The sequence below is a fragment of the Cygnus olor genome, chromosome 3 (assembly GCF_009769625.2).
Source record: "Cygnus olor isolate bCygOlo1 chromosome 3, bCygOlo1.pri.v2, whole genome shotgun sequence".
NCBI classification, from domain to species: domain Eukaryota; kingdom Metazoa; phylum Chordata; class Aves; order Anseriformes; family Anatidae; genus Cygnus; species Cygnus olor.
In genome coordinates this window covers 5,899,062-5,925,141 of record NC_049171.1, presented here as the reverse complement: position 1 = coordinate 5,925,141, position 26,080 = coordinate 5,899,062, and the positions used below count along the sequence as shown (strand labels likewise).

Sequence of the window (26,080 nt, the reverse complement as noted above, 5' to 3'; positions counted from 1 at the left end):
ACCAAGCCCAAAGTGTGCAAACCTCTAGCATTCTAATAGGCAATCCTGATAAGAGAAAAGCCTGCTGCAAACAACAAGCAGAGCCAGGAGGAAAGATCTACTCTCACTTTGTGTTATGCCCCCACCTAGAAGTTTGGGCTACAGCAAACTAAGTTTAGAAAGTACCCAAGCCTAATTTAACAGTTGGTTGTTTTTCATGGACGGAAAGATAGAGCTCGACCTTTTCTCTGAAAACACCCCACCCGGGGTTCCTGGAAGTGGCTGAAGTCTCTTGTTTCTTGAGGTGCTGCCTCCTACCCAGGGCTCAGGCTGGTTTTTGACTCCTGCTTCAGCTCAAGCCTGCAGAAGATCTCAGGAATAATCCCAGGAGGAGGGCAGGGTCCACAAAGAAGAGCGAGGCGGCTGTCATTCAGCGCCAGGAGCATCACGTTCCAGAGGATTTGGAAAGTGGGAACTCAAATTGTTTTAAATGGAGCATCTTCCTGTCTTGCTTCCACACTGCTGAGACTTTGAAAAGAGTTTTTAAAAACCTTAATTCTCTCTTCTTCTGCTTTTTAAGGGTTGAGTGAGAAGAGTCATCATTCCCTCCAATTTTTTTAGATGTTTATGTTCAACATCCTGAGTTTATTCATAAAGCAATGAGCCGGCCTTTAAAAATCAAGGCCAAATCTAGGTCAAATCTGATAAACATTTTAGCCTTTGCTCTGCAGAATTGGAGGGCTCAGGCACATGATCGTGTTACTGCAGCTCAATGAGCGGCACCACATCAGCTGCACGGCACCAAGGGGCCGTGCGTGCTGAGCCACAAGGGTGAGGCCAAGCACATTAGCCCGAAACCGCTTTTATTGAGGTTTCAACAAATGTGTTTTATCTCACATTTGCCAGCGGTAACCATTTGAGTTGCATTATTTCAGTGTTTGCCTGGGCCCTAAGCCTCTTCAAGGGCTCGTGTTTTTCTACTCACGATAATTTATTGCAGTATTTAGAAGAGGGAACCAGGAAACATGGCACGTCTGTGGCCAAGACTATAAATCTGGGATGTCTTAGGATGCTCCATGCTGTGCACTGCTGGTCTTCCAGTTGTCCTGTTTAGGGGCCCACTGGTGCACAGGGGGTGCTGTCCAGCTTGTATTTCCTTTGAAGGATATCCAGATGCAGAGAGGGATGGAGCATGGTCCAGTTTTCTCCCAACAAAAGAGTTGTGATATGGCAAGAGTGCATCCAAGCCAGAAATGCTCGGAGAGGAAAAGGGCATTATGGAGCACTTCCACTGCCTACTGTAGTGTAGTAGTAGTTCACTACTGAAGTGCAGCCTTTACTGTAGTCCAGATATGAAATCAGCTCATCATGTGAACGCCGAATAGCTGCTCCAGCCCTTAGAAAACTCAGCCACCACACAATGAGCTCAGGAGACTCCTGAAACTATTTTCTGCAAAAACCACATACACATGTTCATGTGTACACACAGGCACATGCAGACAGACACAACCAGGCACTGTGGCTCTGTTATCCTTTATAAGCCAAATTGCCAATTGAACAGGATTTAGATTTTGGGATAACGTACACTAAGAAATGCATCATACAGTTGAATTTTGGGATGGAGTTATGCCATCCTTTCCCATTTCTGTAACAAACCATAGTGTTTTGGGGCAGTCACGGCCAGTAGTTCAGTTTGAACCAAGAAGCTACTTCAGGAGAATCCATGGAACAAATGTAAGGTCTCCAAGTCTCCCCCTGCCGTAGTCTAGGCCTAAAATTTAGGGTCTGTAAAAGTATGAAACAAATAAAAGTACTCCCACAAATTTTAAGGCAAGTCATTGCATAAAAAGCAGACAAATCTCGTTGATGCTTGCTCTGTTGTAGGACTGCATCTCTTGGTTATTTTCTTTGCTGCACAACAAAGGTTTGCATCCTAACCTATCTCTGGACAGAAACATCTCTGCTAGCTGGGGAGACATCGTTGTGCAATGTGTTTGAGTTCAGTATCTCTGAAGCCGCTGAGTTTCATTGAGCTGGGTCTGGCCATGGGATTCAAAAGCTATAGAACAGATAGACATTGCCCTTGTCTAGCACAATCCCATTAGTTCTGTCTCCTTGGAATCGGGATTGGAAAGTTAAAATCTTAAAAAAATATACCTAAGTTAAACCTTTAAACTGAAAGGAGGATGTACTATTTTACAAAATCTCTCACTTTGTTTCCCTGGGCTTCATATTTCTAGAGCTCCCTTCTCTTATTCATGGAAACAACTCAAGTGGCAAGAGTTATTCATAGAAGTTGCTTTTACGCATGAGTCAAACAAGGCAGTCAGGATGCGACAGCCCAGACGAAGTTAGGGCAAATAAAATGCAAATAATGAAACTAGATTCTTGTGGTTCAGCCCTTTTCCTCTCCTATCTTCAGCATCTTTGCGACACCACTGTGATGGCTGATAAGAAAACAGAGGTCAAAGTGTCAAGAAAACAGAGGCTGTTTCCTTTGCATCAGATATGAAAAGCAACATCTCCCAGCTTTCTCATGGCTTTGCCCAGCCCAGAGAGTGGCCAAACCTCACTCAGAAGAAAATGAGAGGTGCCTGCCACAAGTGGAAAGCATCTGCAGAAAACCATATTGCATCCATTAACGTGCCTCAAAGCCTGGGACCCCTCATTTTTCCTGGATGCTCTGCTTTTCTGCACTGAGCGAAGGACTATACCATTTCTCCCACTCCAGGAAACAGATGCAAAAACTTGTTAGAAATGGTCAGTGCACCAGTATATCCCCAATTTATCTGCTGGAAAAGTTCTGTGTGAAAGAGCTGCCACCTTACAAGGAACACCCTTGGCCATGCAGCTTGGCACATTCCTATTATCATACGGAGCTCAGTGTCCGGGCTTCGTACTGAGAAAAAAATACAAGGTCGCAGACCTAAAATTTAAGCTGCTGGAGTGAAAGGATGAAAACTTCTTGAAAGAGAAACAGTCAGGCTTGGGGAGGAAATAGTTTTGGGGCAGCTGATTAGACCAAATGATAAACTGTGAACTCCCAAAGACAACTGCTAAAGGCTACACATACAGAAGATGAAAAACTATGTATGGCCTATTGGAAGAAGACAAATGCAAGATGCCTTCCTCTTGGAAGAAGAAGACAAATGTAAGATGAATCTGTATAATTGTACTAGATAGTAACCACCATGGGTACAATAGAAATGCTGCTTTTATGCACATAGTTTTTTCCCTCATCTCTCACACTTGTCTGCTCTAGGGAAAAGATATACAGTGTATTGCTCCTAATCCTTAAATTCCCCCAAATTAGCTGTTGACCTAAGGGGAGTCACCTTCACAGAGCACATCTTGGTCCAAATGCCTTTCTGCTTGTCATCGGCATGGTGGAGGATATTCATTCTGGTATTTAGGTATCGGAATTAACAGTCCGTGCTTCCTATATAGTTTGTGGAACATTTTCAGGGAAATTTAGGGGTTAAATCCCCAGCCTAGGAGCAAGTTACTCATTACCGCCCACCCTGAGCTCACTGGGCGCTGTGAGGGGTCATCGTGATGCTCTGGCAGGTGACAAGTGTTGAAGACTCTGCTTTCACCTATCTCTGCATAAAGACTTCAGATTTTTTTTTGTATAAAAGGAACATCAGCGGGATCTCATTCTACCATTTATTACCTGAAGTATTCCTCTACATATCTTGTTAACAATGCTTCTATATTTTTTTTGTTAACCCAAACTAGAACGAACACCTATAGCACCCATGGCAGAAAAAAAAAAAAAAATCCCAAAACAACAGCTTGCCTTTTCTTTTTAGCTGAGGTTGGTATTGACCTGTTAAGAAGAAATGTGCTTACTGGCAAGGTATTGGCCTTTTCCAGAAAAATGGTGTCACAGGCTTTCAAGTCTTTGAAATTTGCCTTGTCACAAATATTAACAAATGGGTACATATTTTACGAAGAAATGCTGATTTCTTAACAAAAGTTGTAAGGCAACCAAAAACACTTGGAAGTAAACCAATAACTGCATTTTAAACTAGGAGAAGTAACCAAATAACAATTGCTTTTCCCAAATAGACCAGGAACTGGAGGAGTGCTAGTAAGATCAGCTCCCCTGTCCCATACCTACTCTTTCCCATTTCTGACAATATTTCTAAAGCTATCCTTTACTTAACGCGGTGGTAAATGCAGAGGCTTTTCACCAATACCAGTCTAAACCATTGCACAACTTTTATTAAGTGCCCATCAATTCTGGGCACTTGAGAAGTGAGTGAGCTTAAGAAAACATTTTCAGAAATGAACTACTTCTCGTTCTGGGAGGCAGTCAAAAACTTTTTTCCCCCACTTTCTCGTATTCCACATGGGTGTGTTTCTGAGCTTCACGTCCTTCTTCTCTGAGGTTCAATTTCTTCTTTGCAGTTGTGGCAAAGAAACGCTAAAGGAATGACTTTTACATTTCATTGGCGATGTCTGAAGTCTGTGGTCACCCTTATCTCCTGCAAGAGACCTTTGCAAATTAAGTATTAGCTTTTCCTCTGTAGGGTGGATGTTTTCATGGGTCTTGAACAAGGAGCAAGCACTTGCCAGGTTGCTAAATTTTTAATGTATCTTCGTCCACAACACCTGTGTGGGACTGAAAGATGCTGGCGAGTGCAAGGACATGATGGGATGGGAGAAGTGCACCAGAGATAGGTTCAGGCTGAGCCCAAGGGGAAGGGATGGATCCCAGCTGGTATCAGCCTCATGGGTCAGGAGGTTTTACAATGAAATTACTTTAACAAAGCAGCACCTGCAATGCCAAAGTGTCGATAGTGACATCAAAGCCGACAGCGACGTCAGCAAGCATACACTTCCCCAAAGCACAAATGGGTTCTGGCTTTAGCTTTGCTTTTAGATGGAAAGCAAGACCCAAATGCAAGATCTGAACACTGACCCCAAACCTCCAGAAACTTCTGGGGCAGCTGGAACAGGAACTGACTTCAGGGCCCTGCTGCTTCCAGAGGAAAACCAGAATTTGGGCTTAGAAATTTGCCTTGGAGAGGGCTTTTGTTTATGGGCTGTACTCATTCATCCACTTCCTTTGGCATTTCACCCCTTGGTCCTGCTGAGCTCAGCACGAGCCCCCCCAGCTGGACTTGCCCAGGCTCAGGGCCGTGCCAGCTCCTTGCAGCCCCTGTTTTCTCAAGCAGCAGCGGTTTCCCTTTTCCTGTCTCTGGGTCCTGTCACGCTGCACATGACCTAAATTACCTCTCTTTAGTTTTTTTCCCAGATGGGGAGGCCTGATGCAGTCAGGTGTGTGTCTGCAAGCAGCCAAATGCCCTCAGCCCCAAGCACAGGGTCCTCTCCATCCTCCACCACCCTGTACTGCTGACACAGTGGGAGCAGGATTTGTCCCTCTGTGCCACACAGACCTGGATCAGTGAGCCCAAGCGACAATAACCAGGTAACATTGAGTTCACCAGCACATTTTCTGTTCGTATTTTCAGCTGGCGAGCTCCCTCAGGCCAGATATCCACAATAAACAAAGTGCCAGGCTTAACGTGACTATTCCCCAAAAAAGTATCTTTAATAAACAAATGCAGCACACAAAAAAAAAAAAAATCCATGTTAAACAGAGAGACTGAAATGAGTTTCTAATTGGAAACGTATGAAAATAGCAATTGGGGGCATCGTCTTTGTCAGGCGGAGCCGAGGAGGTTTGAAACGGCATGTACTAAACCTTCACTCACTGGCAAGGAGAAGAGTTGCACAAGTTCTCTGTAAACATCTTTATCTGCAGTTATTAGCCAGCAATCCTAAACATTGGATGAGTTCTCCCCATCATTTCACAATTGTTGGTTGTTGTTTTTTTTCCCCCTGGTTTCTAGGAACTGTTTTCGAGGACTGCCATTCAGCACGAGAGAAAAATGTGTGAACATAAGGCACTGTCCCATCTTTTTCCTCTTGGTCATTGCCCCGTTACAGAAATGCAAGATATCACGTTACCTCGTAGCCTACTTTTCTCTAACACTTTCCATCCAGTACCTATAAGTGCATTACAACCATGAGTGATTTTACTGTGATTTTCAAGATCCCTGCCTGGAGGGTATCGCATAAGGAAATAAGGAAAATATGATGGAAGGAGTGGTATGAGGAGAGTAAGAGACATCTTTCCTAATGCCCAATACAATACCTTATAAAAAGACAATCCTGTCTTTATCTAGTAGTGTGAAGTACTCTCTTCCAGGCAAATAAAATAGACTAAGGAAAGAAAACAGGGTGGAGGGGAAAGTAGAAAAAAGATGGAACAAAGAAGCCAGTTTAAACCCCTGGCCCCTGTCCACCACGTTACCATTTATGTGGCAAGGAGCATGTCAAGCAAACTCCTCATCGACTGGTCCTTTCTACAGCTTTACAAAAGCCACAGGCTGTGGGCAAAATTCCTGCTATTGCTGCTGTTTGTTCCTCAAAACTTGTGAGCAGTGCAGAAAATGCACCTTCACCCCCAGCACGGAGCAGCAGAGGGACAGAAGTAGAGGCTGGATATCAGTCCCAGCTTCGAGATCCAGCTGCCGAACAGGGGGTTACAAAGAAAAACCTCGGGAGATTTCTCATACTTTCTGGCTTATTCTTCTGGTGTTCATCTTAACAGAAATCAGCTGTTTTCCTTCTCACTTGTGCAGCATTTGCAGAATAGACGTTAGCATCTGGGCTGGCTATTATTAAAAGATGAGGACATCCTACTTAGGAGAACACCACCACTGGCAACGAAGGGAGAAAGATCCTTCGCAGTCAGGTTTCCAGAGATCTGTCTGGATTATTTGCCTTTTTTTTTAATTATTTTTTTCTTGTTCCCTTCTTCCCCTCTGGAAAAAAAAAAAAAAAAAAAAAAAAAAAAAGCCACTGCTTTTCTTTCCTTTTTCCTGGCACTTCCCAACCTGCCTTGCACACCGCAGTGCCCTGGGCAGGGATAAAGGCTGTGCTTTCCTGGGAGAAGCTACCTCACAGCACTGGGATGGATGCAACAGCATCATTTTAAGCTACTAAGGACTTCTTTTTTTCAACTGCAGAAATGGAAAAGTAAATAATCCATGGGGATGACTGCCTCGGTGTTTATGCTTGGATTTTATTTTTAAAAAGGATTTTAAAGTCGGAGCCTGGAGGAACACAGATGAAGGGGTGGGAAGGAGAGGCCACCAAGCACTGGCCTCCTATAGACGTGCAACAAGGTTTTAAAACCTGCTTCCCCAAACCCAGAGGCAGGGAAAGGAGCCAGGGGAAAAGCCACAGAGTGCATTTTGGGAGGTTTGGTGTGGGCAGTGGGAGAAGAGTGGGAATGGGATGTCCTGCTGGAGCCCCAGCTCCGTCTCCATGCTCAGATTTCCAAGACTCGCTGGACAAAGTGAGCAGACCTGGTGGTGGTGGTCCTGCACAGAGCCTCTGTCAGACCAGAAGACGCACAGAGGCTCCTTCCAGCCAGCATTCAGTGATCTTTTGCTGATAACACTGACATGTGTGGGCTGAGAATTGCTGGCATCCAAAAACGCAGGGCTATTAATAGAGGGACTTCAGCTGATCTCTACTGGCGTAATCACCATCTGCATTTGGCCCTGCGGTCCCATTAATCACTGGCAAGTTCCTGCAGCATATCTACTTTACTGGGGGGTTGTTTGCTTTTCTCTAAGTGTTGGGACATCCCGCGAGCTCCAGCTGCTCATCCCGATAAAGCTGCCGGGAGGGAGCGGCCAAGCGCCGCGCTCACGGACCGCAGCCCAAAGCTCCTCTCTGCTTGTTTCCCTGCCCCACTGCAAACGCCGAGGAAATCTGTTGAGACAGCACAACTTGGCCTTAGCTCCGCATTGTTTTTTGACCAGATCAGCAGTCTGGAAACTGGGTCAATTTTTCTAAACATGTGGTTTAGAAATGTGCTGTTTCAAAGGACACTATCCAATGGTGTGAGACCAAACGTTGGGTTTGTAGTAAAAAGAGCTAAATAACAACAACAACAAAAAATTAATGTTCAAAGCTCCTATAAACAGTGAGTGCATGGGACACCCTGATAAAGTAAGAAAATAGTAAATTCCCTGTTTTACATTTGGGGAAACTGAGGCATAAAAAGAGGCGTCCAAAGCTGCTTGGAAAATTACGGATGAAGCTGAAATTTCCCAGCTGCAGAACCAAAGGTAGTTTGTGTCTTCTTTACAATATCTTACAAATATAATTAAAGGGGTTTTCTTTTATTCTCTCACTCCAATTGTAATAGCATCTGGAGCACAGAGAAGTCAGTGAGTGATTCAGACAGATGAGATAAAGAGCTCTAGCTGGGCAAAGTCTGGGAATTAGCATCAACGAGGGAAATTCAAGCCCACTTGACATTAGAAACACAGGTTGCATCCACCCTAAAAAATACATGCAATTCCTCTGCGTGAAAGCAAGTCAGAGCAGAGGCAATAACTTCAATTTTAAATTACATCGTAAGTCCCAAGTTGCTTTCTTTTCAATGCAACAGGTCACCAAACGCTTTTGGAAGTTTCAGCTTTGTTCTCTTTGTATGTCCATGCATCCCAGGCTGATATTGCACCAGCAGATCCACAGGGAAAAAATACGATTACATAATGCCAGACAGCCCTTTCAAATGCCACATATTTAATTGTTTTTGCTCATGCTAAAGGTTTTCTTTCAAGATGCTGAGTAGAAATGCTCAACGTGCTCCCAAAATGTTACCCACCACAGCCAGCCCCATCACTTTTCCACAGGTTATAGGTTTCTAGTGGATTTTCCCGTAATTTTAACCTGCCCAATAACTATTTTTGGAGAATAATACTCTCAGGGTGTTCTCTGCAAGTGTTTAATCATGTGTTGAGTGCCTGAGTTGTGAAGCTGCTTGCCAGTGCTTCACCATTCCCTCTGCTATGCAGATGTGGGATCCAGCCGGAGCGGATCCCATATCCCATGTATATGGCTTATGGCATTGGCCATCCATGAGCAGTCCCCTAGAGAATGGATTTCACCCCAAGATACCGATTATTTCCCTCCTGACCATGCAGCAGGTGACTAGATGGTGCATGTCAATCCTTGAATATATCCCCAGGTTATTTCCTCCTTTCCTCCGGTAAGCAGCTTGATGAACTTTTTTATTTGGTGCCAATGTAGGGCTTGGTGCTGAGCTGTAAGGTCAGACCCCGCTCCATCTCCCCCATGTTCCTCCCCAAGAGCTTGTTTTAGGCACAGAAAAGGCTGATTTAGGCCTGTGGCGGCCAACATGTGGCGTGCTTTGAGCCCCACCGGTGCTGCTTACAGCCACAGGAAATTAAAAAGTTAAAACTGAGGCCAAGAGGGAGAGGCAGAGCGGGATGTTGCCCTCCATATGCAGCAAAAGCCTGCTTCCAGAGCTCTGGAGCCCTCGTTCAACCCTCAGAACCCCAAAGCAAGAGTTTGCTTACTGATACCAAAAGGTAGGAAAGGCAGTGGTCATTATCCCTTGCAGGAAGCATCTTTAAATCGTATTTCCTAACAATACTTTAAATTTGATCTTTTCCCCCACTTCACATGTCTTCGCATTGGGCAGTCCTCCAAGCTGACCAGCACAGGTCACTTTGCCTTGAAGGTGGTTCTGGCTAGGGCATGTCAATGAGAGTGACCTCAAGGAGAGGGTAAATGAGTCAAAAGCAACACCCCTGACACAATCTAAGAGGGGAAAGCATGTGGGAATCGCTGTCCTAGATCGGAGTGATGGTATGGTTCTTCCAGCCCTTGTGCTGACCACGTGTACTGTAGATATCCCAGAGGAAAAGTGCCAGAAACCAACAAAAGATGGAAGGATTGCTGTAACTCCTCGATAGACTGCCTACGCAAGAATTTCATCCTCTCAAAGCTCGTTTTTGCGGGTGTTTTTAGCTGAATACATGTTATCTATACAATCGCATGATCAGCTTTTAGCTTAGCCAGCTACCTTCATCAGGGAGCCCTCCCTGTAACTCATGGGGCCGTGGGATAACGGAGCCTGGAGGGCACCATGGGAGGTCTCCAGCCCAACCTCCTGCTCAAATAAACCTCAGCCCTGGGGGCACACTGGGTTGCTCCGGGCTTTCTCCAGTTGGGCCCTGTAAACCTCCAAGGATGGAGGTGGCATGGCCTCCCTGGGCCCCCACTGACGGGCCAAACGATGAAAATTTGTTTCTTTTTACGAGCATCTGGACTGTGAAAGCAAAAATATAATGAACCTCCGTCTGTGCTCTGACTAGCTGAGATGGGTTAACCTGTGAATGGGAGGGCAGCAGAAAGGCTTAACACTAATATTTATAGCATAAGTCTCCCCAGAACTACTCGTACAGCAGCACACCACACGACATTGACTGGCTTGCTTTGTTCCTCTCTCTTGGATAAAGCTTCCCTAAAATCAAGACCCAGATTATGGGCTGGGATAAAAGTACTCTCAACCCCCCCAAAGAGTATCTTAGTCTTCAACCACCACGTAAGAAGTGTGTAGGTCCTTGGAAAAGCAAACAGAGCTTACAAAATCAGTATTAGTGACACTCCAGCTTCCTCATTAAACTTCAGAGTTAAAGGTTTCTTGTAATGAACAGAACCTCACGCCTCTCTGTGCTACTGTTCCTTTTTTTGCAGATTCAAGAAATAGCTAGAAAGGATATGAACTTGCTGTGAAACCAGGCACAAAGCTTGCAAACAAGTCCTGTCCTCTCCTCTCGCAGAGACCTGGGTGAACTTAACATCACCTTCATTAGCTGCATCTCCCCCTACCCCTGACACTAGGCTGGAGGAGAAATAGCCTCCTCCCCCAGCCTCCTCCCTATCCATATATCTTTTGCTGCTTGGAAACTATTCTTGCCTCAGGCCATGCAAATCACAAGATTATCTGTAACTGCATTCCTCAGGCCTGACCAGGAAGAGGTGGGGATAGTGCTGCCCCCATGCTGGAAAAGTGCCACAAACCCAAATCCCTCCTCCTGGTTTGGAAACCTATTCCAGCTTGTCCTCGTCCAAGCTCTGCTCACAGCCCCACTGCACCAGAACGTCCCCGCTAATGGCAGTTGTTAGGTTTCAGAGTTAACAGCCTGGCAAGATGCACTCTCCCAAGAAACATGGCTCTTCGCAGTTTGCAGGTTCAGGAAAAGAAGCAACAGTTGAGATCGGGTTTAGGAGGTGTCCTTTACCACCTGTAGACCTGGAAACTTGCTTTTTATATTCAGTTGAAAACTTAAGCACTGCAGAAATTGATGGGACCACTACTGAAGGGCCACTACTGCGTCCTACCGCATCCTGACTTTACCCAACCCTGCCTGGTCACGAAAATGAGCTGCATGGCTCTAAGAGGAGATAGTGGAAGAAAAAGAAGCAGAGAAGAACATTAACAAAAAAAGCCATTTTATTGAAAATGAAATTCAAACTTCAAATTAATATTACAATCATGAGAAAATGCCAAACAATTCAATTTACAGTTGCAACATACAATACAAATAGTCCCTTTGAAGTTGAAGTAAACTGATCCACAATCATCGTCTGTGGCATAAAGCAGAATGTGTTTGTACAATATGTGCATGAAAAGCAAATCTCCGGTGACAGCATTTGAAAAAATAAAAAAATTAAAGCTTGTATTTACACAAAATGCTACAAATATTTTGTTCCAGCAGAAATTCAAGACTGGTAAAGCATATTTAACAACAAAAAAAATGGAATGTCACTCATTACCTAAAACAAAAGTTACTGTAAAAGTATGGTTTTGGCTGATATACTTAAAAGTACTGCATTTAAAAAAAAAAAAAAAAAAGGCAGAGTTATCTGTAAACATGGAAGTAAACAAACATCTAAAAAGTTCTCAGAAAATGTTAAAATGAAATGCATTATATTTAAAAACAAGAAGAAATTCAGGGGTTCAGAGAATTGGGCTTCTTTGATCTTGTACTCATGGCTGGTCCAGGTTTTAATTATTGCTTTTGTTCATGGCTTGTTGTCTGCGTTCAACGGCAGGCTCCCCCGGCCGTGGCAGAGCTTTGCTTTGCTAAGTGTGAAAGTGCAAAAGTTCCCCCACTCGAGATGGCACCTGTCAAAACTGGTAAACCCTTGCTCAGGGGGCTGCTGGCAAGAAGGTCAACGCTACGAAAGACACAGCAGCTGGTCTTTGAGGAGAAACGACAAATGCCACGCTAAGGACGCTGTCGGTAGAATAAATTGTTTTATCCTTGGTCCCGACCCACTGACACCAATGAGGTTAGCCTCGGGAGGATGGGGAGGAGGATTTAATCCCCTGTTCAGCAAAAAGGGACATCGTGCCTGTTCTGCTGGAAGTTAAGTCTTTGGTAGGATAAGAGAGCTGGAGAGTAACAAAGGCAATTTTTCATCTTTACATCTACGACCAGTGCCAAAGATTGCCACTCAGAAGGGAAGGGCTGTCGTACCTTTCAGAGAAAGCTCCTTTCTGTCAATGCTAAGCACCTCGCAAAATGTCAAATAATCTCACAAGGTTAACTACATAATGCGTGTTTTTGGTTGTTGTTTTTATTACTATTATTATTATTATTATTATTATTATTATTATTTGGTTTGAAATCCTGAATCAAAAGCATTTCCAAGTGGACTTGGAAGCGTTTTCAAAAAGCTTTGATGTGCATTTCTGTGTCAGCCTGCACAACTCCCTCAGTCGCCAGTCTGATGGACAGGGAGAGGTTTTCCAAAGGCACCACGAGGTTTCAGGAGCAGAGGATCTCCTGAAAGTCAACAGGCTGGTGCTCCTCCATCCATAAGTGCTTAGAAAATCCTTTCCTTTCTATCTGTCTGCTCAAGCAGGCAGAGTCAGATGTCTGCCTGCACAGTGTGATGGAAGCCCAGAGCAGGGATCAGGCATGTGCTCCTCAACCAGGTGGAGAAGACGTTTTGAACGTTTTGTCCCCAACAGCCCAGGTCAAAAACCGTGGGGACACAAGCAGAGTTCTGTCGGTACTGAGCAAAACAAAAGTCTGGTCTGTGCTGGATTTATCCAGAAACAAAAACCAAGTGCTTGAATTTTACAACAAAGTCTTAAAAAAAAAAAAAAAATCTGGGTTGCTGCCTGCAGCCACTCTAACAACATTTCAACACAAAAGCACCCTAAAAATTACTTAATATGCATACAGTAAACCTTAAAAAGCCCTTCTCAGCAATAACAAATAATGTACAAATATAGTACCTTTTATTAAATAGGAAACAGCTTGCACTGGCAGTACATCTTTTTCTCTTGCTTACTAAACAAAAAACAAAACTGAAATGTGTAACCAGACACTGGCTTTTTAAGTGCTGCTGAGACTAACAAACGTATTTTACAGTTACAAATAAATGGACAGTGGTATGCTTCAAGCTACCACAAACCAACAATAAATAGAATCAATTACAGCTTCCATCTTTGAAGGAAAACTATTAGCAAAAAAAAAAAAAAGTGTCTTACTTATACTTTAAGCATACTTGGTATACAACCTTTAGAAGGCAAAGACTTTTTTTAAGAGCACATAGTCACACAAATTGGAGGAATGTACCATGCTAAGGATGACTCGTTTTAGTTTAACAGCTTTGCTATCAACTAACGGTGATGGTGGCTGTGGTGTCCAACGAGCTCGTGGCTCTGTACGGCCATGCCCACCGTGGATTTATTGCGATACTTTGGAGGTAACCCAAGTACAGCCGAGGAGCATCGTCGTGACTGGCAGCCCCTGAGGAGGATGCTTAGAATCAGAATCATTTTGGTTGGAGAAGACCTTCAAGATCATCAAGCCCAACCATCAACCTGACTGTTGGTTATGGCTATGTGAAGGCAGGGGAAGGAGGGGGTGCTGGGGGCCAGCCGGTCGCAGCCCTTTTGAAGGGTTAAGACCACGCTTGGGCAACCCCATCCGCACTTGCTTAATGTTCCACCAAGGGTGGGCAAAATGTGGGCCCCTCCAATGGGCACTTGGGCAGCAGACAGGTTGCCTGAGGGGTTCGGGTGCAATTTGCTCTCCCTGTGTGGGTGCACCATGCCTGGGAGCCCCGGGGTGGCTTTAAGGTGACTTTTATCTTCAGCGTTGGGTTTGAGGAGGCGAGTATTGCTGAGCTTGTGCTTGTTTCTCTAATATGGCAAAGTAAACACAACAGCTTTAGGAGTCTAGCATTTAATGCTAATGATGGGTGATTCCCTAACAGGCTGGGAAGTTTCTGTTTCAACTTTGAACCTTTTTATTCCATAGAATGGGTTGAAATTTCAGGGGGAGAAAAAAAGTTATACTAGTTCTCCCTTACTCCCATTTCTGAGAAACTTAACAAATGATTAGTTCTAAAGTACAGCTTTTGAAATGATTTTGATTTTTCTTTGGGGAAAAAAATCTGATGGAGTTCAAATCGTGTTGTCAGAACATTTTAAATATGAATACTTTTAAATTTTGAAGTTCTGAGAAAAATTCTGGGAGAGAAAGAAATCAGGGGAAGGGTAGAAAACATTTCATCCTTCCTACCATTTTTCCAGTGTCTCCACAAGTACTGATTAAAAGGCAAGACTGTGTTGAAGGCAACCAGACAGCTAATAAAATATTTTAAACACAATATTTCCTTCATAAGTTACATAAAAAGATCCTACATCCAAAGTCATTTGATGTGGATGTGTTTGGGTTGGGTTTTTCATTTTTAAGTCACATTGTAAACTGGTTCACACTGGAACTGCTTTTCAGAGTTGGGTCAAGTTTTGAGGTTTACACCATTGCAGAAATGTGATGAAGAAAAAAAAAACACTTTTAGAGACCGAAGTCGATACATCATTACATTAAGAAACGTTTAAAGGGTCCAAATGTCATTAAATAATTATAAATATTCTTTTAAAGTTATATGATGATTCATGTTAGCAAACAACCTCAAATTTTACACACTTATAATTTAAAAAAAATATAAAAAAGAACATAGCCAAACACAAATACTATGTATACCATTTTGGCTCTAGTAATATATATTGCCATTTTTTCATATTTTGCATAAGTAATAACATTTTCTTTTTGTTTTTAAAGGTTTTGGATTTTATTTTTGGTTTTTGGCTAATCAAAGGCAAAACGAATGGACACAAAAGCAAAAAGGAAACCCCAGGGTTGTCTAGCCTAACTTGAAAACTTGTTCTCGTTAAGTACCCCCCAAAAAAACAAAACAGACCAAAAAAGCAATGAACACAGAGAAGTTCCAACTGTTATCTGCAGCAAGGCTTGGACAGAGTTTTGGGACAGCTACTTTCATCTGAATGTATCATGGCAAAATGGAAGCAACTTGATCTTTGCTTTCCTTTTTATGTGCACCAATACAAGCCGGTTGAATTGCACTACGTGTGTGAGCAGGGTCCCGTACGTTGTATGATTGCAACTGTATCTGGAGTTCATGGTTAGTTGTTAAAAAATAAAAGGGAATGCAGCCTTTGCCTTGCATCACCATGTTTCTCCTGATAGCTGGGGAGTCCGTTCTCTCCTCATTGGCAAAAGAACTCGCTATTAAAACACTTGAGACAAAAAAAAAAAAAAAAAAAAAAGGTGGGGGGGATTTTTTTGTGTGTAAAAAGTACATTTTAAATATGAAACAAGGTAAAATGGTTCCAAGAAAAAGATAATATGTGCTTTGAGCCACATAATCTGAAACATGGGTGGTGGTGTGTTGGTAACTCTCACGTTATTTATGGCCATTATCATCCCATCTACACAGTTGCACATATTGGTAAAATCTATTTTTTTTTAGGAAAAAACAAAAACAAAAACAAAAACAAAAACAAAAACCAGGCACTTCGTAGTTAGTCGACCGTTTGTTTTTTGGCTCGCGGAGGTCGGGCCGGGCAGAAGAAATCTCAGTACGGCCTCCAAACGGACTCATCCATTCTGCCACTAGAATTCAAAACGGTTGGGGAGCTGCTGTGGCTGCCATCCGCCTCCACACCGTCACTCTGGTTGGGCAAGTTAGGGTTTAGCAGCGTGCTGCCGTTGGCCGTGGTGGTGCACGGCGGAAGCATCCTGGAGGGGGAGCGGTCCCCTCCCGGCACCATGGGGAACTGGTATGATCCTGACGAAGTGCCATAGTAGAGATATGGAGTGCTGCTGGTCTGGAAAGGTCCACTTTGGTTTTGGGAAGAGCCGGGGTAGGGTGGTGGTAGGTAGGTGTGGTAGTGAGTGGTTGCGGACATACCCAGTGACATGCCTGAGGTGACTGGCGGTGTATAGGTAAAGGTGGCTGGATAGTGCATTCGTGGGTTGGAGAAGCGGCTCTCAGTGAGGGATGAAATGCTTGTGAACTGCCTGGGATCTGAAAATGGGCCCAGCTCTGAAGCACCTAAAAAATTATAACAGAAGACGGGGGAAAACAATTCTGTAAATACCATTTTTTGTATCAAGTGATGATAGATTTTTTTTCTTATTTTTTTTTTTTTAAAGAAAACCCACTTCTTTTGGCCCCCAAAAGAACAGCAGATCATATCAAATAACACATTGCAAGGAACAGAGTCATACACCTCTCTTCTACAAGTGCTGGGCCAAATTCATCCCCGGTCTGATTCCCCTGATGCCAATGGAGGGAGCGGCATTGCCAACCCAAAGCGTTCCAAGGTCACAAGTCAGGCCCGGAAAAAAAAAATCCCAAAAATCGAGAGATTGAAAAAGAGCCAAAAATAGAAACATGGACTTGTATTTGATTTGCCTTCTGCTTTCTGAGCTTTGAGGGTGCGCTTGGGTCGCGTGGATCCCGCTGTTTGCTGTGGCCTCTCTGGAAACCGAGGTCTGGTTTTATGCGAAAAGCTGGGGTTCCCACCTCAGCACGCGCCTCTGGGAGCTGGGGTTTGGGGTAAAAAGGGCAATTATCGTGCAACTTGTAATAAACGTACGGCAGTTGGCAACACCGAGTGAGCTGCACCACTGACACCAGTGGAGTTACACCGGGGGTGACCGAACCCCGCTTCTTGCCTTGAAGCGACTTATTTAGGTGAGGGCTGACAAACGGCATTTGCTGCGTCTGAAGGGTTTCAAACTGGGCCAGGCCACTGAGCTGATAGCAAAGATGCAAATTTTACTTTGCAGGGCAGTCTGTGGAAAATTACAAGCCCAGCACTCACTTTGCTATTGAAAGAAGCTGTTTTCCTATATAGCCTGCGCAGTCTGGTTGAAAAAAAAAAAAAAAAAGACCACACAGTTTATGGCTACTGTAAACGTCTGGATGGTAACACTGTGAATTTGATTCTAACACAAAACAGGGATGGGTAAACTCATTTTGCCTAATTCCTAATCCCACATCAAACGGCCAAAGTTTAGGAGCAGAACTGGAAAGCAAACGTTAGCAGCTTGGTGATCTGCTTAGGAGACTACGGGGTGGACACGAGCAGAAAAAAGGTTGGTGGAAGCTTGCGCCGCGAGCCAGAGAAGCGGGGAAACATAAAGGGTGTGGGAAAAGGGACAAAGAGAAATAGAAAAAGCCCGGTGGAAAAGTACAGTGCAGAAGAGAGGCAACTGCTTCAGCCAGTATGCAGTAGGTACATATACGCATATCTACAGAAGGATGGAAAGAGCCGGGTATAATGAAAGGAAAAACCCACGACGCCAAATGGGCTCCCCCTGTGCTTCCCAGCTGACACGTCTACAGCTTTACGAGCCTTCAGATCCACCTCTCGCCAAGCTGCCGAATCTGATTTGCTTTAAAGGAAAACGCAGGGTCTTGTAGGTGCCAAACTGATGTGCTAAGCACTGGAACACCCCCCACAGCCCAGTGCAGGATGCGGCACTGCTCCTCCTTGCAGACGGGCTTGGGATCTGAGCTGCAGACATCAGCGTGTGCAAGAGACTCAGCCCCTGCCACCTTGTGTGGTGGCGTTTTGTGACTTAAACCACAATTCTCCCTGGTTCTGCCAGCCCACTTAGCCTACGCCATCAATTCAAGGCCATATCAGACAATATCTAAGCGGCAGCGGGGCGAAGCTCAGGCACAGCCGGGATTCAGACGGGAGGAGCTGGGCCGCTGCCAGCCAGGAGCCCGACTCCCACAGCTTGAAACCTGGGGATTATAACGCGCCGTCTCACGAGATACCGCGAGCACGGAGCTTTACATGGGCAGTAAACGCCCGTTTTTAACTCTTGATGACAATGTGATTACTATTAGCTTTATCTGGAACCGAATCAGTGACCTAGGGGTGAATGGGTCTGTCTCCATCATCAAGCCCTGAAACCACAGCAGCGTGGAATGTAATATAACTTGTACCTTTACAGCAAACACTCCGCTGCTTGATGCAACTTCTTTCGTTCCCAACTGCAAACAATAGCCAGAGGCGATACCACCCAGATTCAAAGCTGTAATTTTGGAACACTATCCTGTATATTGTGAACAGGTCTGATATGTATCTGGAAATATAAGGTTAGAACATAATTTCCCCAGCTGCTCAAAATACTGAGTTTCAATCTGCTACTGCTTACTCCCCCCCCCTTTTTTTCTTTTTAATTGTTATTGCAACTCTCCCAACATGAACAGAGTTGCTTTTAGTTTACCCCGATAGAAGCTAAACAAGACTTTTATAATCAAAGGTAGACCTGTTATGAGTGCAAGGGTGTAGAAGAGCATTGGTATTTTTGGTTTCTTTGCAGCTGATACTTCTCTTTTTTTTTTTTAATAACAATACTATCCACACAATTTTACACATTGAAAGCCAATCTCTTTTTCAGGGCTAGATCCAAACATTATTCAGCTGGATGCTGCCCACAGATCATGCATGTCCTGTGTGACCAGGACTGTGCACACCACATTTAAGCATCTCTAATGTGAGGCTACAGACCTCCTTACATACTTAGTAAATTCATGCTTGTTTGTTTTTACTGTTTGCTGCTTGTGCAAAGCACAATCCTATTTTTTTACCCAAAGGCGAAATAACCATAGCCCTTTCTTATCTCCCTCATGGCTGTGTCTGCACCACTCCCGCACACTCAGGTCTCCAACCCCTCTTTCGCCCAAATGTCTCCTTCTATTTTCATAACACCCTGCAACAGGTTTTGTTCATCCCTCAGCCTTCTGAACCTCCATTGCGTAAAGATATTTTTTTTGGAGAGCAGAAGTTTTCTATGATTCATATTCTAAAACCTCTTTTTCTAACTGAGGCTGGAAACTATTGAAAAAGTGATCTCTAAAAGTCAGCTTCTTGCCATCCTCATTGCTCGGCAATCTCACTGATGCTGTATCACCCTCTCTCTTCCCCCTCTTCTCTGGGCTCCCTCCTTCTCTTGTGTGAGGGTTGATTTTGGTACTAACTTGCAAACACCAGATGCATATTCATGTATGCATGGTTAGCTCTTTGCTGGACTGGGAACACAAGCAGCTTTTCTGGGTACGGCACCCATCTTTGTATATCTGCTCGTACACAAGCAGCAGTGTTGATCAGCGATATAGTAACATGACAGTGCAAGTAAATAATTTATTTATTCCTCTCCCCAGCAGGATTAAAGATTTATGCTAATTTTTCCACCGTCAGAGCAAGAAAATAATTTGCATCTGTGCATTCCCACTCTCGTGATAGCGTATATTAAACGGGTAAAGTGCAGATCCTCCGCCCTACACCGTGGCTGCAAAATTGCGAAACCACACTGGTGTAAAAAGAATCGCCTTTCTTCCATGCCGCCCGAAAGAGAAACACGACAACAAGCACAGCGAGAGATCTCCTTTTCCCCTCAGAAGCTGATCAATTTGCAGCGTTCGACAACACAAAACCAAAATGTCTTTCACATACAAAACCTTTACCTCTGAAGGAGCACAGGGTAAACCTTTTTAAAATCTAAATTCCTCTCTAAGGTAACCCGGTACTCAGGTTTTTTGAGAGATACATGCTTAGAGCAGAAACGTGGTAATGTTAATGTGCCAATATATATGCTCCGATACTAGATTCAAGAATACTTCACCAGTGTGTTTCATATTTAGAATAAGAACAATTAAAATTCCATGTGGTTTCACTTATTTTGATGCAGAAGCCTCATTAAAAACCCTAGACTTGGGGATTTGCCAACAGCCGACTAAAATAGTTTTGCATTCGCCTTTAAAAGACAATTTTACCTGTGGCAGCTTTGCAGCTCTGCTGCTCAGAGCCGAGCGAGTGCCGTGGCCATTTCTCTCTTTCAGTTTACAGATGCCAGCTAATGCCAGTTAACGTTCCTTTCTCAATTAATACGCTGTGCTTGTGGTTTGCAGAAAACAAGGCAACAAATTTCTGCCAGGTTTACAGCACTTTGGCCAATCACTTCCAATTATTAAAGATCATAATGTCCTGTGGACAGCTTAACTCCTTGTGGGCATAGCAAGCTGACGTCAGCTTTAAAGGCCTGTAGGATAACTCTGTAGCTAACAAATATTGCAATTTCTTTGTCATTTCTGCAATTTCCTTTGTCGTTTTATGCTATAAAGTCATTAGCAAAAAGACAAAGGATCCCTTGGTTTATATGTCTGACAGGGAAATGTCTAGCACGTCAGGTCAATGCGTAGTCACAAGACGCAGGAAGACAGAGCGTTGTGGTATTTTGAAGTCACTGAACAGACCGTCTCAAGGAAATTCAGTTCCATAAATATTTACCAGCAGCTAAATGATCCGCTTGTTTTCTGGGGAACTTCAGTGCTAAATCTTATGCAGTAGATATTAGATTTTATACTTTTTTTGTTCATTCGTTTGATTCAGGCTGGGATGTAGCTCTAATTATTCTACCACAGATTTTTTTTTTTTTTTCCTTCCCTAACATCTATGTCTATGAATTGTATGTGCAGCTTGGACTACTTACAGCTGATAAAATCGCCTGGTATGAAGCATGCCACACACTTCACATTATGAGACGATTTTCAGCCTCATACAGCTTTGCCAAACTTTAAATGTTCTGGCTGAAATTGTCCATGCTGGGCGTCTGTCTCGGGCTAAATTGTGATTTATGCATTTATTTGTTTTTAAAATTTCAGCTGAAACTCTTCTGCTGGGAAAAATATATTGTTTTACTAATCTTAAACTCTGAGAAGTCTCCCTTTGAAAAGCTGTACCAGTTCCATGCTTTGAAGTAAGGACTTGAACTTTGGAATAGGAGTGGCTTTTGTGTGAGATGTTGCCACGAAAATCCAGCTAAATATGAACAAATTATAAGCATTCTGCCTAAAATGGGCAGGAGACACTGTGTCCCTACAAAGACACTTGTCCAGAGACTGGAATGAAATTGAGGAGTCCTGAGTCTCATTTTCTGAAATGCTGGTAAGTATTGGTGACACACGGGGACATCCCTACCCCTCCTCACAACAGTCCCGACCAAGAATCTGTCCCTGACTGCCACTGGCTGCTCCATGAGCTGGAATGGCAGAAACCAGCATAAAAGGAGCTAAATGATGGTCCGCGTGGATGTTTGTGTGATATTGCATGGAAAATTTGGGAAGGCGGGGATATCTGGGCTTTGCTTTTTTTTTGAAATTTAAAAAACTATACACAAAGCCAGGGACCAACAAAAGATTATCATTAAGGTCAGCATGTGAAGAGTGAGAAAGGTTGGAAATATCAGCATTAAAGTTACTTCTCCGTATGCATTTTGAGACAGCACTGAATCACAGGGGAGCGTGCTATTGCTTTTACACGATCCCTCCTGCAGGCAGCACACAAGCAGACCTCCGTGGACAAGTATCAGAGCTGTGTAATAAAGAAGCCGTCTATCTATCTCCCAGACCCACTAATTAATTCTAAGAAATTAGAAAGGGGAACAAGACCAGGAAGACCTGACTATTTTTCTGAGCAAACTGGACTTTTTGCGCGTTTCTGCCTCACTGTTCCTGCGTGCCTCAGCCGAAACCTCTTTAAATCACATTTTTACAGGTGGTGACTGCCAGTCCTTTCCTTGGTTTCTGTGCCCAGCAAAGATGCTGGCTCCTGATTTGCACATGTGCTAAATGTTCACAGCTGCAGCTGAAGCCAACAGGAGCTCAGGTTTGAACATCAGGTTAAATGCAGAAAAAAAGTCATGCTGTAGGTGACACAAAAAAGGGGGAATGAATTAATTACATTACACCTTAACGGTCAGTCTTGGTACTCTTTTTTAAGCAAGTTCTTTAATTCTTGGGACTATTACACTGCAATGAACAGCATACAAATGCCATGGTAGAAATATTAGAGCAAAGCCCATCAAGAAATTAAGAATTCCTTCTTCAGAGAAAAATTTAATGCTCTACAATAAGCAAAGCCTGGGGAAATGCAAAGAACAAGAAGAAAAAAAAATATTGAAGAGCTGCTCATTAAGTTAGCACTGTCCATCCTGCGCACTGAATGAGGCAGGAATCCCGTGGGAAAAGTATCATGTGATCCTGTAATTAAAATCTGTAATGTAATGCATAAGCAGAATGAGGCTGATTTAAGGTTGCACGGGCAATGTAAGCACTGACATTTCCCAATTTCTGAGCACTCAGTTTTGCAACCTCCAGAATTCTTCCTGATGTGTTTGCACGGGGTAGTGATTTTTCGGTAGCTGTTACTCCAAGTATCCTCCTCCATCGGGGGAAGAGTTTTACTTCGCTCTTCATTTTGTTAAATTCTTGTCACCTGCCTCCGTGAATACGCATTTAGTGAATCACACACAGCACGATCCTGCTCCTGGCTCCTTCCAGGTCAGTCTTTGGTTCTCCAAAGGCTCCGTACCAGCCTCTGGATGCAGCTGTGGGATGGAGCCTGGGACTGCGATTCCCAGGGAGCCCAAGACACTTCCTCGTGCATCCATTCCTTGCCACTGCTGTTAGTCCCTGAATCCTACAAATGCAAGCCCCATGCCCGAGCTCAGGGACACTCCTCCCACGCATGTGGCTACGTGCTCCAAGGGTCACGCAGCGCCACCGAAATAGCACTCAGAGCCCTGCCCACCCACTTTTGGTCAACTTTTGGGTTGACTGTGCTTTGTTTGAATGCTTGCAAGCTTTTAAGGTCGGAAATGGGGTGTTTTCAAATGTCCTTTCCCACCCTTTAATTCAACAAAAATTTCAACACTCAGAAAAAAATAGGGGGGGGAAGAGGAGGTCCTTCTTTTTTGCATTTTTTTTCCCACCTCGCAGGTCTCCCTGCAAACAATAGCAGCAGGAAAGGTGTGAACTGGCCCCCCTCCTCTTTCCTTCACCTCAACAAGGTGTTAACTTCAAGGCCTAGTTGGGACCATTTAAACTGCAGCATTATTAAGCACAGCAGTCTCACAAAAGTCAGGCAAGAAGGGAACATTTTAACCCCTTCAGAGCCTCGCACACAACACATGAGAACCTAAACCTAGCACATCTCCTCCGGCTGTCCCTCTGCACCTTAGCTCACACCTAAACCTGTGCCTCCTGGTATTTAGGTAGCAGGACTTTGGCACCTCAGATGCCACGGATTAACTTACAGATAGATATTTTCATGGAATTTACGGTGCGGCACCTAAGCTCTTTGCTGGGAGAAACACCCCATAAATAACGTAATTAGCATCGACCATTAAAGAACCACTCGTGCAACAGAAGGAGAGTGTTTCCCAGGCCGAGCTGTTACACTGCTTAATGTAAAAACGGGTCTCTGCACTTCTCCAGCCTGGGCTCCACCATGGGAGCTGGACTCGGTTGGACTGGATGAACTGCGCAGAAAGGAGGTGATGTTCTGTAAGCACCTAAGCCTTGCTGGGTCACACTGCGTGCCCAAACACAGGTCGCTGCTGTCTGTACCTCAAGAAGTAGCTTGTCTTAAATTTAGCTGTATGAATGGGTAGAAATTGCTCCCTTGAGCAGAAAAAAGCACCCTTAGATGGGCTGTTGGGAGCAGCAAGGCAAAAGCCCGAGTCACCTGTGTCTCGTTTAAAGATGCTGCCACTCGTGAAGCTTCACTTAGCCAGGAATCACACACTTCTCTCAGGAGAACCACACGAGGGGGACAAAATGTCATATTAAAGAAAAACGTCCTTGGCTTGTGGTTGTGGCCTGCAAGTCGTGGATGGCGGGGAGCTTCTGAACCTCTCCGTCATGGCTACCTCACCTCGGTGACTTCAGTCTCGGGTGATTCATGCGGAAAGGAATTGGTAATATTGTTTAAAGCTTGTTTAAAGTCTCACGCCATCTACGCATTACTTTGGAAGCAAGAAGCAAATCACATTTCCTGGAAATAAGTCTTTAGCAGCTCTGCAACGCTGCACGGCACACAACACACAGGCACGCAGGCGCGCACCGCTCGCCGTTCACTTCTCCCCAACTTTTCCTGCCTGAATTTCAGCCGCTGCCGGTTTTCGCAAGCCCCAGACGAAAGGCATCAGAGGGAACATTTGAGGCTTTTCTTGGATAGCAACCTAAGCAGAGTTGTATACATCAAGGGGGTGAAACCACAGGGCTGAGAGATCTGCGATGAATGTACAGTAATGGAGACCGTCAGCACAAGAATCCTCCACAAACCCAGTGAATGGGAAGATAATATACATTGGGGCTAGCAGTCGACTTCATTACTTTCTTTTTTTTTTTTTTTCAGAAAAATGTGCCTTAACTATCCAGTATAAATATTTGTTTCCAATGTTGTCATGAATTGTACTTTTCCACTGCAAGCTAGCAACTCAGAAATACCATCTGATCCTCGAGCAGACGCAAAGAAACTGTGTTTTGCAGGGGTGGGTGGCGGGGGGGGAAGCCCTTGGCATTTCTCTGTAATTTCACCCTTTAAGTCCCTTTTTTTCCTCCCCATCCCAACTCTCTTTTCAAGCCCCGTTCAAATAATACACGTCCCTCCTGAGGACGAAGGACAGAGGATCTCTTGCTGCTTCTTGATTAAGAGCTTTTAAGAATCCGGGAAGGAAGATATTCTTTGAAACTGGATCTACCGTAGGATGGGAGCCAGCACACAGGACACCGTGTCTTTCAGAAAGGGCCACACACAGTGCCACTCCAGTCATATGACTTCTCTGTCACATCCTGAAGCCATTTCCAGCTCGTGTGCGAGTTTGTACTCCCATTTAGAAGAGGATGGGATATATTGGGAACACACATATGGAAACACTTTCAGGGAATCAGTTTCCATGAAATCCATAATGAGCCAAGTGGCTTCAGATGTGGCAGCGTGCCTCAGATTAGCCAGAAAAAAAAAAAAAAAGAAAAAAAAAGAGAAAAAGAAGGACAAATCTACCCTTTCAGCCCTTATTTCAGTTGCAAGGGAAGAAGAAAAAAAAAATTAAAAACCACTAATGACTTATGGCTACCAAAACAGGGAGCCACAAAAAATACAAATACCACGAGCGCTTCTCCCGCCCCCAAACAGCGGCGCTGCTATCGGCGGCCCCGCAGCTCCCGAAATCCCTGCCGGCACCGGGCGTGCTGAGCTGGCGTGGGACAGGCAGGGAGCCTGCCCTTTGATAACATTAAAATGCAATTAAAAGCCTTTCCGAAGCTGGCGGTGAAGTGTTCATTAAGGAAATCTCCCGAGAACGGCTGCGTTCAGGAGGGACATCCCCTGGAGCAGGGTTGGTCGTACGTGGGTTGTATTAAAAATGGGGATTTATGGCTGGGATGATGCGGTGGGTGTTCGGAGGTGGTGTTGGGATGATGTACATCGCCGGCCTCGCGTGCTCCTGCGGTGGGGCTGCAGAGTTCAGGGCCGGCCCCCAGGTGCCCTTGCTGATGGCTGCAAGGGACGGTCCCTGCAGCGCCCTGCTCATCCCAAACGGCACGGCCCCCGGAGGGGGGAAAGCAGACCTCTCGACCGAGCTAGCGTGATGCTGGGACCGGTTTGGGATGGTGAGGAAGTGGGAAGCACGGGGGAAGGAGCACGGAGCAAGTGGCAGGAGTTCAAACGGCCAGCGGAGAGATGCGACGTGCATCTCTACGACAGCTCGCTGCGTTTTTATCACGAGAAAATAACCAGGAATTTGGCTGCTAATTGGGGCCGTATCCTACAAACCCTACTTTTCCTGACAAACAAATTACTCCACAAATAGTCCCTCTGTTTTCAATAGGGTTATTTGTGGGAGGGGGGACCACCCAACAAGAGAGAATCAGGCCCTCAGCTCCCTCCGTCTGGAGCTGGCTGAAGCCTTCCCGAGCGAAATTAGAAAACAAAATCCCCACGAGCGGCGAAGCCTTTCCTCGCTGCTGCTGCTCAGCCCTGGACTCGAAACGCCGTGGCAAG

At 44.6% G+C, this 26,080-nt stretch overlaps 1 protein-coding gene across 2 annotated transcripts in view; it reads right to left on the bottom strand.

The window, feature by feature from the left end:
• Positions 1-11,324: 11,324 nt before the first annotated feature.
• Positions 11,325-26,080, bottom strand: part of RUNX2 (RUNX family transcription factor 2) — a 154,729-nt gene continuing 139,973 nt past the window's right edge. For both annotated transcript variants that reach the window (XM_040554263.1, XM_040554264.1), the window contains one exon: positions 11,325-16,266. In XM_040554263.1, the coding sequence (XP_040410197.1) occupies positions 15,788-16,266 (479 nt within the window). In that variant the 3' untranslated portion in view covers positions 11,325-15,787. The remainder of the gene's footprint in view (positions 16,267-26,080) is intronic.